Source organism: Cynocephalus volans, chromosome 8, assembly GCF_027409185.1.
Source record: "Cynocephalus volans isolate mCynVol1 chromosome 8, mCynVol1.pri, whole genome shotgun sequence".
In the NCBI taxonomy this organism is placed as follows: domain Eukaryota; kingdom Metazoa; phylum Chordata; class Mammalia; order Dermoptera; family Cynocephalidae; genus Cynocephalus; species Cynocephalus volans.
Genome location: NC_084467.1, coordinates 113,069,055 through 113,087,899, shown reverse-complemented (window position 1 = coordinate 113,087,899; position 18,845 = coordinate 113,069,055). Strand labels below are relative to the sequence as shown.

The 18,845-nt window shown below is 37.1% G+C and overlaps 1 protein-coding gene across 3 annotated transcripts in view; it reads left to right on the top strand.

Annotated features, from left to right (window-relative positions):
- ASH1L (ASH1 like histone lysine methyltransferase) overlaps positions 1 to 18,845 on the top strand; it is a 186,468-nt gene that overhangs the window by 32,341 nt on the left and 135,282 nt on the right. For 2 of the 3 annotated variants that reach the window (XM_063106540.1, XM_063106539.1), the window contains one exon: positions 3,963 to 4,019. The exons of the other annotated variant lie outside the window; for it this stretch is intronic. In XM_063106540.1, coding sequence (XP_062962610.1) covers positions 3,963 to 4,019 — 57 coding nt within the window. The remainder of the gene's footprint in view (positions 1 to 3,962; positions 4,020 to 18,845) is intronic. 3 annotated transcript variants of the gene reach the window in all.

Genomic DNA, 18,845 nt, shown 5'->3' with positions numbered 1-18,845 from the left:
TCAATAGTTTTGATACCTTTGTAAAAATAAATATTGACCATGTATGTGAGAGTTTATTTCTGGACTCCCTCTTGTTCCATTGGTCTATATGTCTGTCTTTATGCCAGCACCACTCTATTTTGATTATTATAGCTTTGAAGTAAGTTTTGAAATCAGCAAATGTGAGTCTTCCATCTTTGTTTTTTTCAAGATTGTTTTGGCTATTTGGGGTTCCTCAAGAATCCATATGAATTTTAGGGTAAGTTTTTCTATTTCTGCAATAAATTTTTTTGAGATTTTGATAGAGATTGCACCAGATGTATAGATCACTTTGAGTAGTATTGTCATCTTTTTTTTTTTTTTTTCTTGCAGCTAGCTGGGTCAGGGATCCTAACCCTTAACTTTGATGTTATAACACCACATTCTAACCAGCTGAGCTAGCCGGCCAGCCAGTATTTGTCATCTTAATATCAGGTCCTCTAATCTATGAATGTAGGATGTCTTTCTGTTTATTTATGTTGTCTTTAATTTTTTTCAGAGGTACTTTAAAGTTTTTAGTGTGCAGACTTTCATCTCCTTAGTTAAATTTATTCCTAAGTATTTTATTTTTTGATACTATTGCAAATATAATTGTTTTAAATTTTCCTTTCACATTGCTCATTTCTTGGTTAGAGTGCAGCCTTATAGCACCAAGGTCATGGGCTCAGATCTGCATACAAGCCAGCTGCCCAAAAAAAAAAAAAAAGAACAGGGTGCTCATTGCAAGTGTATAGAAATACAGCTGATTTTTAAAAAATTTTTATTTATTTTTGTGGGGTACAGTGTGTTGTTTCAATACATGCACGTACTGCACAGTGATTTACTTAGGATAGATGGCATAGTTTTGTACCCATTAGTTCACCCCTTCTCTTTACCCCTACCCCACTCCCCTTCTGGCCTCTGGTAACCATTACTCTTCTATGAGGACTACCTTTTTTTTTTTTTTTTTTTTTTAAAGATTCCACATATGAGTGAGACCATGCAGTATTTGTCATTCTGTGCCTGACTTCTTTCACTTAACAAGATGGTTTCGAGTTCTGTCCATGTTGCTGCACATGATAAGATACCATTTTTTTTATAGCTGAATAGTATTCCATTGTATATATATACCACAGGTTTTTTATCCCTTCATCAGTTGATGGGTGTTCAGGTTGCTCCTGGCTATTGTGAATATCACACAACTGATTTTGCATGTTGATGTTGTATTCTGCAACTTTGCTGAATTCATTTTTTAGCTCAAACAATTTGTTGATTTTTTTTTTTCCCCTAGGGTTTTCTACATATAAGATCATGTCATCTGCCAACAGATATAATGTAGTATTTCAATGAATGCCTCAGCCAATTTTTGTGTTCTGGAAGATTTGGGAAATACTGCCTTTGCTTACTATGAAATTAGACTGGGTCATTTTCTGCTCAGTGACTTAGCTACTGAAAATAGGGTTTTTATGGATTAAAATATATCTATTTTTTTCTTTTTCTTTCTTTTTTTTTTTTTGTCGTTTTTTTTTTTTTCCGTGACCGGCACTCAGCCAGTGAGTGCACCAGTCATTCCTATATAGGATCCAAACCCGCGGCGGGAGCGTCGCCGCGCTCCCAGCGCAGCACTCTACCGAGTGCGCCACGGGCTCGGCCCCATATTTTTAATATTATAAACTCCCCAATGGCCATCACTGAATAGATTACATGCAGTATTTTTTTTTAATTTTTTAAATTTATTTATTGAACATAATTGAATGTAAATATCTGTAGGGTACAGCCTTGAATATCAATACCTATGTGCAATATGTGGTGCTCAAATCAAGATAATTAGTATATTCAGCATTATGCAATGTAATTATTTTCTGTGGCCCTTTACCAATTTCTAGCTAACCCCTCTCCCCTCCCCCTTTCCCACCTCTGGTGGCCTCAGTTCTGTTCTCTCCTTTTGAAAGTTCAGCAAATTATTGTGATGGTTGTATCTTTCTTTCCTTTTTAAATTTATGTGTTTATTTTTTTTAGCTCTCACTTATGAGGACATGTGGTATTTCTCTTTCTGTGCCAGACTTATTTCACTTAGCATGATTCTCTTTAAGTTCATTCATGTTACGGCAAATGGAAGAATTTCATTCCTTTTTATGGCAGAGTAGTATTCCATGTTGTTTATATACCACATTTTCCTTATCCAGTCATCCGTTGATGGACATTTAGGTTGGTTCTAACTCTTGGCTATTGTAAACAGAGCTGCCATATACATAGGAGTGGAGGTATCCCTTTGACATGATGATTTCCATTCCTTTATGGGTATACACCCAGCAGTGAGATTGCTGGATCAATTGGCAGTTCTATCTGTGGTTGTTTGAGGAACCTCCTTACTGTTTTTCATAATGGTTGCACTAATTTACAGTCCCACCAATAGTGTAGGAGGGTTCCCCTTTCTGCATTTTTGTTATACCAGTTGGTTTTGTTCTTTCTTGTGTGTTCCTGGTAGAGATTATTGTTTCTCAGATTCCAGATGCAGGACTCCCTTGATGATTTCTTGTAGGGCTGGTTGTGTGGTGTTGAAGTCCCTCAGTTTTTGTTTGTCTGGGAAGTACATGATTTTTTCCTCATTTCTGAAGGATATCCTTGCTGGGAATAATATTCTTGGGTGGCAGTTTTTTCCTTTTAGTATTTTGAATATATTGTTCCATTCTCTTCTGGCCTGTAGAGCTTCTGTTGAAAAGTCTGCTGTTAGTCTGATGAGGCCTCCCTTACAGGTGACTTGATGCTTTTCTCCTGCTGTTTATAAGATTCTCTCTTTGTCTTTGAGTTTGCCAGTTTAACTATAATGTGTCTCAGAGAGGACCTTTTTGGATTAAATCTGTTTGGGGATCTTTGAAGGTCCATGTTTCTCCCTGTACCTGGGAAGTTTTCCTCTATTATTTCACTGAATAGGTTTTCAATGCCTTTTCCTTTCTCCTTCCCTTCTGGAGCACCCATGATTTGGATGTTTGTGTGCTTAAGGTTGTTTGCTAGCTCTCTTAAATTTTCTTTATTTTCTAACGGCTTTTTTTTTCTTTTTCTGTCTGTCTAGGTTATTTCAAAAAGACTAACTTCAAGATCAGAAATTCTTTCTTCTGCTTGTGCTAACCTGCTGCTTAAGCTCTTGGTTGTGTTTTTTATTTTGTTGAACGAATCCTTTTGTTCCAGGAGTTCTGCTACATTCTTTTTTAAGGTATTGATCTCCTTGTGAATTTCCTCCTTCATATGCTGTATACTTTTTCTCATTTTGTCATGTTGTCTGAGTCTTGTATCTCATTGAGCTCCCTTAAGATTTTTGCTAGGAATTCCATTTCAGTCATAATCAGGGGTTTTGTGCTATATGGGGCCTGGTACTTGAGAATTATATTCCTGTGATGGAATATTATTTTCTCTTTTTTTTTTTTTTTTGTATTTCTAGTATCTCTCTGTTGATGTCTGGTAATCAGGTAGAGCAGTTGCTTCTTTTATTACTCTGGAATGGGCTTTGAAGAGAGAGACTTCCTCCTGTAGATGTATTTTATACTGACCATTGACTAGGGTGTTTTGGTATTGGTTCCAGATAGATGCAATAGGACAATCTCCATATGGGTACTTTGGCCATATTCAGTGTTAGAGTTGCATGTGAATGCCTCTGTGGCTTAGGCACTGGGTCACAAGTGATTCCTTGCTGACATTAGTGGCCCTTTTGGTTTGTCGATAATATGGCTCTCGAGTTCTTGGGCGAAGCACCTGGGTGCCCTGTTGCTTTTTGGCTGGGGTGGGTATACCTGGACAGGCTCGTTGGCACCACGGCTAGCGTCCCGTGATCTGATGGGTGACCTAGGGTATAATGGAGCTCCTCAGTTTGAATGGTTGACCCTGGGTGGGTTTTGTCTTTTCTCTTTCCTACAGGCAGAAGCTCCTCCTGGGTGGTGATTGGGAATTTTCTTTCCTATTCTATTTAGGTATCCTGGGCTTCTGCACTCTTGGAGGGTTCTGCATGTGTCTCTGCCTGGATCAAGGTAGGCGTGTAGGCTGCACATGAACCCACAACCCCCTGGTGTGCCCCCTTGTGTGGCAGCATAATTCCTCCTGTGGGTTGGGCCACTGGGTTGCAGGTCTGCACTTGCTCACCTCATTACCCAGGCTCCACTGGTGACCCTCCTGTGTCAATGCAATCATGTGGTTGTTGGGCTGCCTGCATGGTGGCAGTGGCTGCTGCTGTAGCGTTGAGCCACCCTTGCAGCAGCAGAAGCTGTGGTGTTGGCTATAGGGGGCTGCCTGTGGCTCCTGTCTGTTGGCAGGGGCTGCCTGCGGCTCTTGCTGAGGTTCTCACACACTCTTCTGCCATCTGTATACATACAGTATTTTTAACAGGGTCAAGCAACCTCTTTAGTTCTTCTCACCAGTAGAGTTTAAAGAATAAGTAAACCTAAAGTAGTGGACATTGGGTGTAGTAGCAGGAAGATAGTGGAGAGCTAAGGGAATAAAAGAATAGGAAAACCAGAAGATAGAATGCAGCATAAGAAGCAAGAGCAAAGGATGATGATAAAGTGCTGTCAGATACCTCAAAGGATAAGGTTTGCTGTCCTTATCCATTCTGGTATAGTATAGGCTAACATCCACTTAACAATTTTCTGTATGGTCACTTAGTAATTTGAAAAAGTTTATATCATTCCAAAGCACCAAATTGATCCATAGACATAGCTCACACTGCAAAATTTCTTTTATGTGTTTGTTTGTAAATTGTGGTATAATATATATAACCTAAAATTTACCATTTGAATTATTTTTAAGTTTATGATTTCATGGCATTAAGTACATTGACATTGTTGTGCAACTATCACCATCATTCAGCTTCAGATCTGTTTCTATCTTTCCCAACTTAAACTCCATACCTATCGGATACTAACTCCTCATTCCCCTTCCAGCAGCCCCTGGCAACCATTATTCTTTCTATCATGTCAGTATAATCATACAATATTTGTCCTTTTGTGGCTGGCTTATTTCACTTAACATAATGTCCTCAAGTTTCATCGATTTTTTAGCGTGTGTCAGAATTACCTTCCTTTTTAAGGATGAATAATATTCCATTGAATGTACATACTACATTTTGTTCATCCATTTGTTGATAGATGGACACTTGGATTGTTTTAGCTTTTGGCTATTGTGACTAATGCTGCTATGAGCATGGCTATACAAATATCTGTTGAAGTCCCTGCTTTCACTTCTTTTGGTTATATATCCAGAAGTGGAACTGTTTTTTTTTGGCTGCTGGCTGGTAAATAGATCCAAACCCTTGACCTTGGTGTTATAAGGCTACACTTGAACCAACTGTGCTAACTGGCCAGCCTACGAAGTGGAATTTTTGGGTCATATTGTAATTGCATGTTTAATTTTTCAAGGAATCACCATACTGTTTTCCACAGGATCTGTACCATTATGTATTGCCACCAGAAATGCACAAGGGTTCCAATGTGTCCACATCCTTGCCACCGTTATTTTCTGTTTTTTAAAAAATTATAGCCATCCTAATATGTGTGAATTACCCATTATATTTATAACTGTATGACACTGATATATATGTTATATATGTATTTTTTTTAGATGTAAAGATAAATAAGAGTTTTTTGCCTTCTAGTTTATTTCCAGTGCTCCAAAAGTAGCAGCTCTGACGGCAATTTCCTGTTGAGGTAGTGACAAAGGATAGTAGTATTTTGAGTATTAAAAGTATTAATGATTGTAAAAGAACAAGAGAATATGAAAGAATCTTCATTTCCTATGTCTCTCTCTTAAAAGACCTTCTTAGGGAATAACTGTTAATAAATATTAGAAGTTTAGAAATGTCTCCAGAGAGGGCATAATACCTCAAAATCTCTTGAGAACCTAGAAAGACACTGTGAGTATATCAGACTGCAACAATTCCTATGGGAAATTTGCAGTTTTGATGTAGAGAAGATGGCTAATGAATTAGACTCTTTAGCCAGGGACTGGAAAAGGAATGCCATATTTGGAGTTACTGTTTTGAAGTTTGTGCAAAAACTTTGGTTCTAGTGTGTTTTTAATGTGGTATTGTTTTACATCCAAAAAAAAAAAAAAAAACATGAGGACACATTCAGTATATTCAGGTTTTCTTCATTTTGGTTAAGATTATTCTGCTTAATTATATATCATGTATATATGAGGGTACTTGAAAAAGTTCATGGAAAGATTCATATTATGTTTTAATTCTATTTTTCCACGTACTTTTTGAAGTATCCTTGTGTACTATGCACCATATTCTCTCAAATTCCATACTTGTATTATTTGGAAATTTGTTATTTATTTTAAAATGTCAAACTCTTTTATGTGAACGATTCAGAAGCTTTCTAAGAATTTTTAGTTCAACATTGTGATTGTCAAATATCAATTTTTAGATTTGTTCAGTTGTCATTTTTCTGAGTATTACTATGGTAGATAAGAGTTAATTATATAGTCAGTTTACTTTGAGTGGAGATTTTTGATTATGTATGTTTACTCTTGGGCTGTCCAGTTAGCTCATTTGTTTAGAGCACAGCCTTATAACCCCAAGGTCATGGGTTTGGATCCCAGCACTGGCCAGCTGCCAAAAAAAAAAAAAAAAAACGTGTGTGTGTGTGTGTGTGTGTGTGTGTGTGTTTTCATTGTGGCTTCCATCAGCCTGTTTTAATTGGAATATGAGTTTGCGGGGGGACCTGTTTTTTCTCTTCTCTCACACCACAACAATCATCACAGAAGGCAGACTTCTGTGACTAAGATTTCTCCCTACCGCAAGCAAGCAACTAATTCTGCAGAGGACAACAGTGGGGTGTCCTCCAATTCAATTCAATCCTGACACTATCTACCTGGAAATGTCACATCACACAGGAAAAGGGCCAAGTCCCCAAGACTGTCCCCCACTTCATATGTCAGTTGCAAGCTCAGGCCTGTGGAACTTCTGACTGAATCAAGGTCCCCACGCCCCCCTCCTCAGGTTTGATTGATTTGTTGTGTGTCTCACAGAACTCAGGGAAACACTTAAATTTACCCATATATTATAAAGGATACTACAAAGGATACAGATGAAGAGATGCATAGGGTAAGGTATGGAGGAACGGGTGCAGCGCTTCCATGCTCTCCCTGGACATACCACCCCCCAAGAGCCTTCACGTGTTCTGCTATCTAGAAGCTCCCCAAACCGTTTGCCCTTGGGGTTTTATGGAAGCTTTATTACATAGGCATGATTGAAGCATGGACAACCATGTAGAAATGTGATTGGATAAAAAGGGTATGATTTAACACTAACAGACTGGGTGGGGAAATCCAGGGAGGCCTGTTTGTTTAGATTTTTGGCCTTTGTGTAGCATTCTTTCCTCCCTGGTATGGGGTGGGACTCCTTCAGGAATGGGAGTCTTAAGACTTTTGGTCAGATAGGTAGGTCAAAGAATTTTCTGCCTCAGGGAGAAAAAGTATTAGGTGAAAGGAGGGCAGGTGAAGGTCAGAGAGAGAGAGAGAGACTGTTTTCTGTGGCCTACTTCTGAAGCCTAAAGCATCCCATCATTATAACAAAAGAACAAGGGTTATGGGAGTTCTAAGCTGGGAGCTGTAGATAAAACCTGATGTGTATATATCATAGTATCACAGAAGAGAAGCCTTGATCTTAGAATCGCCTGTGGATCGGCACAAGAATGGTATTATTATATAGTCGTAATGAATATGTTATTTGAAAAAATGTCTTTCTGCTAGTGTTTTAACATTTTGTGAAGATCAACAGTGTAAAATACAAGTTTGTATCTGGAAGGGAACTTAACTCGAGAGGTTTTCAAATATCCCTCTCACACTGCACTTCCTATCTGTATTCAGGAACTGATAGATTAAGATAGCAAGGGATATTCTGAACATGGAAAACATAAAAAATTTAATGTATAAGGGTATGATATTAGATCACCAAACATATTATTTTGATTAGTTAATATATACCCATGATTCAAGATTTAAAAGATAAAAAGAAAAACAGTGAAACATTGTACCATCCATTACCTCTTTCCCCCATCTGAACAAATCCATCTTGGAATCCCTTTTAGACAGTTCAATAACACTGTAATCTAACTAGGATGTCTGACAAGCAGAATCACCATTTCTCAACCAAAATGAAGAAAAGTTTACTATATATTGAATATCTCTTAAGATTTATATTTGCTTAGAGAATCATACCAAAATAAGAACAAATTGTTTGGAACCAAAGGTGGTGCAAAGAAACTTCCAGAAAAGTAACTCCAACATCAGTGTCTTTGATATCTTCCAGAAGCGTATTTTGCATATGCAAGCAAATACATGTTCCTCACTATATTTTCTTCCCCTATTTTAAAATATAAATAATAGTATACTATACACATTTTTCTGCATCTTTCTTTTTTCTACTTAGCGTATTATGGAGATTTTTCCATAGAAGAACTAAGAGAGCTTCTTTAGCCCTTTGAAATATGGGTTACAAAGGTTTTTTTCGGTTTGTCTTTAGTCTTGCTTATTGTTATTTTGCCATGCAGAAGTATTTACTTTTTTTTTAACCTAATTTAATTCATAAATCTTTCCTTTTATGGCTCTGGATTTTGACATATCATTAGAAAGGCCTTCACATCAAGTTTATAAAAGATCTTATGTTTTTTTGTAGGACTTTTTTTGTGTTTCATTTTTAACATAAATGTTTGATTACTATGGTATATATGAGTTATGGATCCAACTTTATCTCTTTCCAAATGGCTACACAGTTGTTCCAACACTGTTATTAAAAAGTCCATCTTTACCCCTCTGATTTGAGACACTTCTTTGTGATACACTGAATTTCCTTGTGTGTGTGGGTCTGGTCTGATTTTCCATTTTTTGTAACTGTTTATTTGCCAGCACCATACCATTCTTTATTTTTGGTGGCTGGCCAGTAAGGGCAGTTTTAATGTGTTTTATAGGTAGGACTAATCCTTTCTCATTATTCATCTTTTAGACTGCTTCTTGTATTCTTGCATATTAATGTATAAACTTAATGCAATTTCAGTGAAAATGGAATTTTTTTCTAGAACTTATCTACATTGTTTTAAAGTTCGTATTTTGTTCATATTTATCTGTGGTTGAACCTGAAGCCTAATTTGATAATAACTTCTTTGAGTTGCTCTGCCAGGAGTTAGGGTATGTTACTAATACATTTTTGGGGTCTCCACTTTGCCCCTAAGCCGTAATGGTTTGGTGCATTTACCCTCTAGGCTATCATGCCTATTTATATTAGCTCCTTTTTTTCCTTTCCTTTGGTCCTCTTGTAGATTTTTCTTACTTTCTGTGATGCCAGCCATGAAATAAACATTATATCTTATGCTGGTTTGAGTTATTTTGTTGTAATAGTAGACTGTTCACAGTGTTTAGCCTGCCATATGGCTAGAAGTTGAAAATCCCTGATTGTTTTATAAGAAATACGTCCATTATTAATTTTATAGCAGGTTTTCCTGTCTCCTTTGTTCCTTCTAAAGTGGAAAGAAAAACTTTCTGGTAAATTTTCTGTAAAAATTTGTGTTTGGCTTTCTTGCAACTTCATGTGGTGTCTGTTATTTCATAAGTTGTCAGAATAGTACGATCATTCTTCTACAGCAATATTCTAGAAGGTGAAAGTGGAGGTGTAAGTCGTAATATTTATATTTATCACACACTAATTTAAAAGGCGAAGAGGTAATGGTACGTTCCTTTCCAGCATTTAAAGAAAATTCCAGTTTTGGAATTGTGCAGCATAGCTAGATATTTGTGATTGCAGTTCACTTAGTACACTAAGCCCCCCAAAATGTGCTTTCATGACAGATGAAAAATAACCAAAAATGTGTTTCTTATAACAGGTGATTAAAAAGTGAGACTTGTATGAACAGAAAAGAATTGGGGGGATATGTCTTTACCGCTATATGGTGATTATGTATTAAGTCAAATAGCACTGAAATGTGGTGCTGTGTTGACTAACATTTTGTTGATGAATGGATTTAATGAACACAATGAATTATAAATAAAATTTACAGCCATAATTATAATTTCCCTTCCAATAGATAGTTTTCTGTTTAGAAAAAAGAGGTCTGTGCCAACTCAATAGATTAAGAAACAGTTCATTGAAGAAGTGATTTTGAATTTCAGTGATGTGGTTTTTGTGGAGAATTATTAAAACCCACATTAATCCAAGTATTAGACTTAAGGCCCATTGGCCTGAGGTTGTATTAAAGTGCAGAACTGGTAGATTAATATATTTTCTTAATTAATAAATTAATATATTTTCTTAAGAAAATATACGAGTAATAATAATGGTACCTTAGCTTTTGGTCAGTATAGGTGATTTGCCTAGCAGTTTTTAAATTGCTGCAAACAAATACCAATTATTTTGAAGTAGAGTGGTTGGGGAAAAAAAATAGGTTTGATATTACCTAGGTTTTGGCTTTCTTTTCCTTGGTATTTCTGCTAGATAGCAATAGTGTGTTAGGTTTTGTAGATGTAATAGTTCCTTTAAATTGTATTCTATGTTAGGGTCGCCCAGTTTTTTAAAATTGAACTACAGTTTAAAAATCATAAAATTTACCCATTCAAAGTGTAAATAGTGTTTTTTAGTATATTCAGTATATTAGGTATATACAGAGTTGTGCAGCCATTACTACTATCTAATTTAAAACATTTTTATCACACTAAATTTGTATTTTTATTGTACCTTTTACACTTTGGCTAATGGTTCAAAAAGACTAATAGTTTGATTTGTACGAAGGAGGGTCAAATTTTTGTGTCATTTAATTTTGCATATAACCTCTAGTATAGATTCACAGCATTCTTTGATTTATTCATTTTTCCATATAATATTTGAGTGCCTGTCTTGTGCCATCAGCAAGTAATTATGGTATGTAGTGTGATAACTGCCATAATAGAAATATATACAGACAGAGTATTTATGGGAATCCACCAAATTGTTGGGAGAAGGTGATAAGCAAGAGAATATGCAAAGAAAGCTTTACAGAGAAGCCCATATTTAAAAGTAGGTGTTGACAGCATTGTTAGAATTTACTGGAAAGAGACAAAGTAAATAAAGAGCAAAGGCTACGCTTAAGATGTATCCCAGAGTTTTGTCAGTTGTGCTATCAAATGAGAATTTGACAGCACTTTAGGTAAGTACTAAGAAAATATAAAGAATGGAGAAGGGAACTTATATAATCAGCCTTTTGTGTTGCATTTAGAAACTTTGTAAACCATTACCTCAGTTTTTGTCTATGTTTTCTTCTTAATGGATCTTCGGTTGAAGCTTCCTTATTCTTACAAAGTGGGTTGTTTCATTTTTTTTGAGCCATATTCTGTGTATAGTGTTGCTTATAGCATTATGGAATTTTAAAATAAGAATTGCATCACCATATTTATTTTTTCTTAGAATTTTTCTTTGTTTTTTAAAGTTTATGGTCCTACTTTATGGTAGCATTCCTCTTAGAAAGAGGAAAAATTAAAAGTTAAAATCGCTTTTTTGCAGTGTTTTTTTATTTGAGAAATTTGGGATTGCTTGTAGTAAGTAGGAGCCCTGTCATTTATAGCTTTAATGTTAAATGTTACAAAAGATATAGTACCTGAATTTTCTTTTACAATTCTGTGCATATTTAATAGTGAACTACCTTGAGCTTCTTACAGGAATGAAAGTCAAGCAGGGGCTGGCCAAATAGCTCAGCAAGTTAGAGTGTGATGCTGATAACACTAAGGTCCAGGGTTTGTTCCCTGTACCAGTCAGTTGCCACAAAAATAAATAAATAAATAAATAAATAAATAAATAAAGTCAAACGGGAATAATATTGAAACAGATTAGTATATCTTCTTGAGGTCAGAGAACTGCAACAGTAGGTGGCATTAGAGATCAGGGTTAAGTTTGAGTTGCAGGGATTTAACTATTACAGGGGGAAAGGAAGCAGTGCATATTGGGGGTTCAGGGTACAACTGGCAAAGCTCAGCTTGACCCTTGGGTGTTGTTGGTCTATTCAAAGATTATCTGTATAAAAAAAAAAAGAAAAAGGGAAAAAATAGAAAAAAAACCCACAAAGATTATCTGTATGTGTATGTGTACATATTTTAAACCAGCCACTTCAAAATCTAGCAATTAAGAATTCTCTTCTGATGAGAAAGGGAAACTTGTTTTATATCAAATATCTACCTCTTCTACCCCAAATTAAATGGTAGAAAAAATATGAGGGTGTCATCCGGGCTCTACTTAATAGCCCTTTGCCTTTTCATTACAGATGAGTGTCATTTTGCACCAACAAATGCCTAATGCCAAGAGTTAAGTAACACGTGATTTGGTAAGGACTTACCAGGAAAGAAGGTGGTAGTTGGCATATTAACTGTGGCTTCCCTGGAACCACATAGTATAAATACGGATCTTTCTTCAATCTGGATTTATCGTATTTCTAAAATATATGGTATTTCTCCAAAATCTGTGACCTAAGTTGAGAGAATACATATTAGCAAAAGAAGATAATGTCAACAATGATGTCAGAAATGATGTGTTGTTAAAGTGGAATTTTAACCAGAACTCACTCTTTAAAAAAAATAGTACTGAACTATTAAATTTAGTCTTTTTCTGTTCTTTATTTTTTAACAGCCAAGTCCTGATCTATCATGTGTATTTTATCTTCCCTATTAGAAGACATCTCAAAGTCACATATATAAGCTAGCAATACAGAGTTTTGCTGCTATATTAGGAAGTCAGGGTTTAGGAGGTGCACAAAAGCATTTTGACAAAAATGCACAGATGGTGGATATATACACTAGGATGGTTTAGCTATTTTAACAAAGCTATATTGAATTACTAACATGAGAATATATGTGAAAGCACAAAGATAATTCTAACAGTTGCAGATTCCCTGGTAATGTTCACAGTAAAAACAGTGAAACAAGAAGGAACCTGTTTCTGAACCCCATCAAAATTGCTCCCTGAGATTATCCTGTAGTTCATTGCCCAGTCCTTGATTATATGGGTAGAGGGTTCCAAAAGACTGCTGAAGAAGAGGTGGCCGATTAACTCAGTTGGTTAGAGCATAGCCTTATAACACCAAGGTCATGGGTATAGATCCAAAAAAAAAAAAAAAAAACCACACACACAACTGATGAAGAAATCAGATGCAGATACTGGTAATTATAACTCAAGGGCAGGGGAGCTTATTAAACTGTTTGCTGATTATGACAGTTTGGACAATTATGATGGTTAGCAGTTATCAAACAAGTAGAAATTCTCCTAAGCACACATGATGACTTTTTTTTTTCTTCTGTTTGTCTCAGACTTAAGAATTAAATTGCCTAAGATAAAATTAGAAAATCGGAAATACAAATTTACGGCTACTAAGTTCCTAAATAAAAGCAAAAAGAGAAAGGTTTTACTATGCAGTAGAGAAAGGAAGGATGAGAGAGTAGAAAACTCAGCTCAAATGTCACTCAATTCTGTGAAATGTCCTCTCAACCCTTTCAGGCAGTTAGTTACTCTATCCTCTCTCTGTTCTTCTGTTGCGTATATTTCTGTTTTTAACATGCAGCACATTGTATCATGATTCTTTCTTTCTTTTACTATTGATAGCTCTTTGGGTGTCAGGGTGATCTAGTAGTTTTTGCATTTCATGATCAACACAGAAAATGCTTTAAAAACAGTTCAGTAAGACTGAAAGTAAGATCTGTAAGCAGAAAATACCATCATCACCACCAAAAATATAACCCTTAGAATATAGCTTAGGAATATGTGGATTTGTTTCCCTAGTCCTAAAGTGTTGCTTTTACATATGCATAATTGAACTATGCATAAACATTTTCTCTAATTTACTAAAAATGTGTAGTAAAACGTTTATGTCTACTAAGACAATCTTTAGTTTTCTATTTTTAAGAAATTAGTGTTACTGGCAGTAATGCTACTGCCTGTGGCTGTTTCATGAGTTTTCTGGTAAAAGACTACTTGGGGAGACTGCCCTTAGAAAACCCATTCATCTCATAAGAGGTCAAACAAAAACTTCCCTTTAAGTATTTTATCACAACGCAGAGTGGTGAACTAAACTGTTTATAGTATCTCCATTTAAAAACAACCCCTCATTAGGTTCTTAGTTTAAGAAAGCAATTTTAGATGTCAAACACCTTTAGAAAGCATTTAACACATCTTAGTGACTTGTTCACTAAAAGGTGGTACCAGGTGAACCCAAATAAAACAGTTTTATTGTTACTACTATGGGGTATTATGTTTATCCCAGTGCTTTTGAAAAAATAAATAAATAAATAAACCTTTGTGGGCTTCCAGTCAAGATGGCAGAATAGATGGTCCCCAGTGACACTCTCCCAGAAATCAACCAATTTATAACTATAGAAAAGCAATGACAGCCAAGCTGGAGCCTCTAAAGCTCAGGGGAAGAGGAGGAAAGACCTATGGAGTGCATGAAGATGGGAGAAGCCATGATGAGAAAAAGAAAAAAACATTTTCACCATTTCGAGCCCCTGCCTCATCCAGGCTGGAACTGCTGAGTGCACAGAGCAGGAACTGGCAAAAGCTGCAGCTGTGCCCTTTGGTTGAAGTTGTTTGAAGGCGGCAGGGGAGAAGAGGGCCATGGTGGCCCCAGGCCAGCAAGACCACTAACAGGGTTCCCATGGACCCACATAGGAGCAAGGAGCCACAACAACTGGAAAAAGGAGCCACTCAGAAGCCAGTGAGTCATCGCAAGGGACTGGCACACAGCCCATCCCATGGGAAGTGTTTGCAGTGCAGGCAGTGGGGGAGATGGGCCCACCGGGAGGACACTGGGGCACAGCAAGGACAGCTGATCTGCACCTCAATCAGCAAAGGACTAGTCAGAGGAGACAGATCAGGAATATAGAATTGCATGGGGTGCAGTTTGATGAAAAGACTCAGGCCCAAACCAGAGTTTCTACACAACTCAGGTGCACCAGATCTCACCAGATCCGGAAGTACCTATAAAGTGAACCATTAAAACCTGAGCTGCACAAAAAGCCTTCCCTAGCGAATCAGCAGCAAAGAAGCAATTTTGGTCAAAAACAGAGCTCTAGTACTGGTCCCCACAGGAAGTTACCCCATTTTAGAAGTAAGCAAAGACAGCAAATTAGTTCCAGCACAGAGTTTAAGTGGTTGGAACAGCAAATAATCCAACACAGAAATGAAAGAAAAAACAGTGTATCCACAACCAGAGACAAAGTTTCATATTAACTAGTAGAGGTCTCATTTCTCCAAGAACACCTGTAACACCTAGAAGGACCGCCAGTCCCCTGGGCTACCAAGCCAGAAAGGGGGGAGGGCCGGCGGCCTCAGCAGTGCCGTCCCGCCCCCCCCACACCTGCAACCAATCCCGAGGGTGGTGAATGAGGGCCTCAGCCATTCCCCGCCCCCGACGCGCACAGCCAGCCCAGCAGCAGCCACAGTGCTGCCACAGGAAGCACCCTGGGCTCTCCCAGCCAGGGTGATGGGGGCCTCAGGCTTCAGCCACATCCCCTGACACCTGCAGCCAGCCCAGCGGTAACCACCGAGCTGCCACAGGAAGTGCCCTGGCCTCCCGAGCCAGGGTAGTGGGGGCCTCGGGCTTAAGCCATGCCCCGCCAACACCCACAGCCAGTGCGGCAGTGACCACCAAGCTGCTGCAGGAAGCACCCTGGGCTCTCCCAGCTTGGGGCAGTGGGGGGCCTCAGGCCTCAGCCACACACCCCCTGACACGTGCAACCAGCCCAGTGACCACCAAGCTGCAGTAAGCAGGGTCCTGGGTTCCTGAGCTGGGACAGTGGGGGGCTTTTGCCACACCCCCCTAACATCTCTACCCAGCTTGGCAATGTTCAAGCCACCGCTGGATGCCCCCCAGTCTCCCCTGTGGAAATGAGGGGATCCCACAGGCCTCAATCCCACCCCTACTGCTTCCTCCTTATTCCATCCCATTTCTGTCCCCTTTCTCCTCTCCCCCTCCCTCCCAACTACTCTGCAACAACGTCCTGGAAATTAAAAAATATTAATAAAATTACATTTTCTTTAAAAAGTAATAATAATAATAAACCTTGTGTTTTAGCCTCCTTAGCTCTAACTAGAGAATTTGAGACTTGTTAAATAGAAGGAGATAGACACATTTTCTTATCCTACCTGTGCCCTATGGCCTCGTTGCCGTCTTTGAGTGCATTTTTTCTTATGCCAACTCATGAAAAGGTACCACTGCTACTTTTCCACTCTCGTGTTCTTGTTAACAAAAGCTGTTCAAGCAAGAAGACCTGATGGTGTATAGGTATCTCTAAGCCCTGCTATGATGGATTCTGTTTTCTTACCTTTATCTTGATTGTTTACTTTGGAAGATGCTTGAGCTAGAGGTATTTCATAGTAGCGAAGAGAACAGTTGGCACAGAGCCCAGCTTCTCTATGGCAGCAGCAATTATGCAAATTAGTTTGGATCTCCACATTTCTGTTAAGCCATTTTTACTCCTTTTACAAACACAAAACAGCTAAGGGACAACCATGACAAAACAAGGTACCACTCTCCCCAAAATAACTTCTGTTATGGAAGCATATGCTCCCTTAAATGAAGAGAAGCAGGTCCCTTCGATTGCACTGTGCAGCCTCTGCTATAAATGTATGAGGAAGATTAAAAGTACCATAATTAGTTTAATCAGGTTCATCCTCAATTCTTTCATTTTGTAATAGAAACTTCTCTAATCAGTGCTGTATTTGGCCGATTGAGCAGTTCACTTTCAGAGTGTAGAATGTAAGGGATATCTGCTTGAGTATATATTGTGGTTTTAATGGTGTACATAATAAGATACGGTGAATGTGAATGTTTCTGATTTCATTGTTATCTTGCTAATGGAAAAAGTCATTGAACCATATTGTTAGAAGGCATAGCTCCTTTAATTTCAGAGAATTAAGCCTAAACATTACCACTTTTACTTGCTAATTCACATGCTGCTTTTTATGATTGTCTCTCTGTATCTTTTTTTTCGTGTTAATAACTGTAAATCACTTCAGAGATGCTAACATACAGACTGCTCAATAATTGCATGTTACTAATTAATTCTGAGATACAGTCATGTGGAAATGAGTAAAGATTTTGGCGGCGACATCAGAATTAAAGGACCTATATGAGAAGATAGCAAAACCTGGGGCTTTTATGAAAGTTCATTAATAGGGAGACAAAATTGAGTACATGATGAAAGAGAAGTTCTTTTCTCTCTGACCTCGCTAGTAAGTCAAAATCACTGGGTACATAGTTCTAAATTGTACCTCTTTACAACTAGTTAGATAGGGACTTATGGGGAGAAATCCTAGGAGAAAGACTACATATTAAGTCAGATATGTGCTGTTGAGGTGATTTTTTTCATGTCAGGAATAAAACAGTAGGTATAAAAAAAGAACTTACACACTTCTTTAAGTCCTCTGCTGCTGATATCTAGGGCAAAATGACACTTTATGTTTGTTCCTTAAATTATATAGCAAGAAGAAATTTCTATATTTTTATTGCTATTCTTTCGATTATCATAGTATTTTTTGAAGGAATTAAACTTCCTTTAGTCATATGTTTTTGCTTACTCTTGAATATAATGGGGCAATATAGTATAATGTGAGTGAGCATAGAGTTTGGGCTTCAGTTTGGAATTAGAATTTAAGTCCAATACCTAATGGTTTTGTAATTTAAGAAAAGCAGAGTAGTCTGCTTTTGAAAATAAAATGAAATATTTGCTGATTTTCTGTTTAAATGATTAGTTTAATTATCTATATGCTTAAGTTTTAGAAATTTTTTGTTTGGCCTTTTCCCCCTCTATGTTTTCAGATATTTTGGTTCTCTTTTGAATATATGCCATAGACTGAAGCTTTGTACGTTTCCTGAAAATGTTTTCTGAATATTTTCAGGAGCAGACTTAAGATTCTTGCCCTTATATTTCTAATTTCTTTAGTAAAAGGCGAAAGATTTGTACTATCTGAAGAGAAACCAGAGCATTATTTCTAATTTCTAACATTTTTGCAAGTAACGTATGTTTCATACAATCATTTGGGAAAAATTTATCCGTGAACTTTTTATCTGGAAACATTGCAATGGAGATGTGTGTAATTGGCTTACAAGATGATAAAATTGTATGTGAATTTCGCCCTGCATTTCAGCTTTCATTGCAATGCACACTATTTTCAATATCTGTCCCATAATAGAATGATAGGAGGAATTTGCTGTAGGTCTCATGTAAAGAATATATATACTCCTAAGATACATCATTGTAATTAACTTTTTTAGTGGGTTCCAGTAAACTACTTTTAGTAAGTCTTCCTATGTTGTATTGCTATCTACAGAGTATAATATTAAAGCTTTCCTTTGTTCAAGCACACTTTTTTAACATTTAATAATGGCTAGCCCTCCCTATTTTAGTAAAGTACATGGTAAGCTAATTTCAATCTCTAATATATTAAGAATGATGAACATAGTCTAGTGAATTTTTGCTTATAGACATTAATTTTGTAACTGAAATTTTCTGCTGTAATTATTCTCTAAACACGCAACTTGGTGTGAACAAAACATCCTATTCTTATGATTTCCAGATCACTCATAACCTTTACCTTGTTTGTTCTATTGTTTCTATCAATTAAATGACAATTTATTTTAACTTCTTTCTTTACTGATTTCCATACTATACAATTTTTTTTTTTCCAGTCAGATTCTTCCTGTTGTTAGGGAGTGTGAGATGTAGATATCTTTGGGCAAACAATCCAAGCAGAAATTTAATTTTATTTATTATGCTGTGCTATCAAGCATGCATATTTTTACATTTCTAGATGTCTGAAGAGCTGGCCAGTTAGGTCAGTGGGTGAGAGC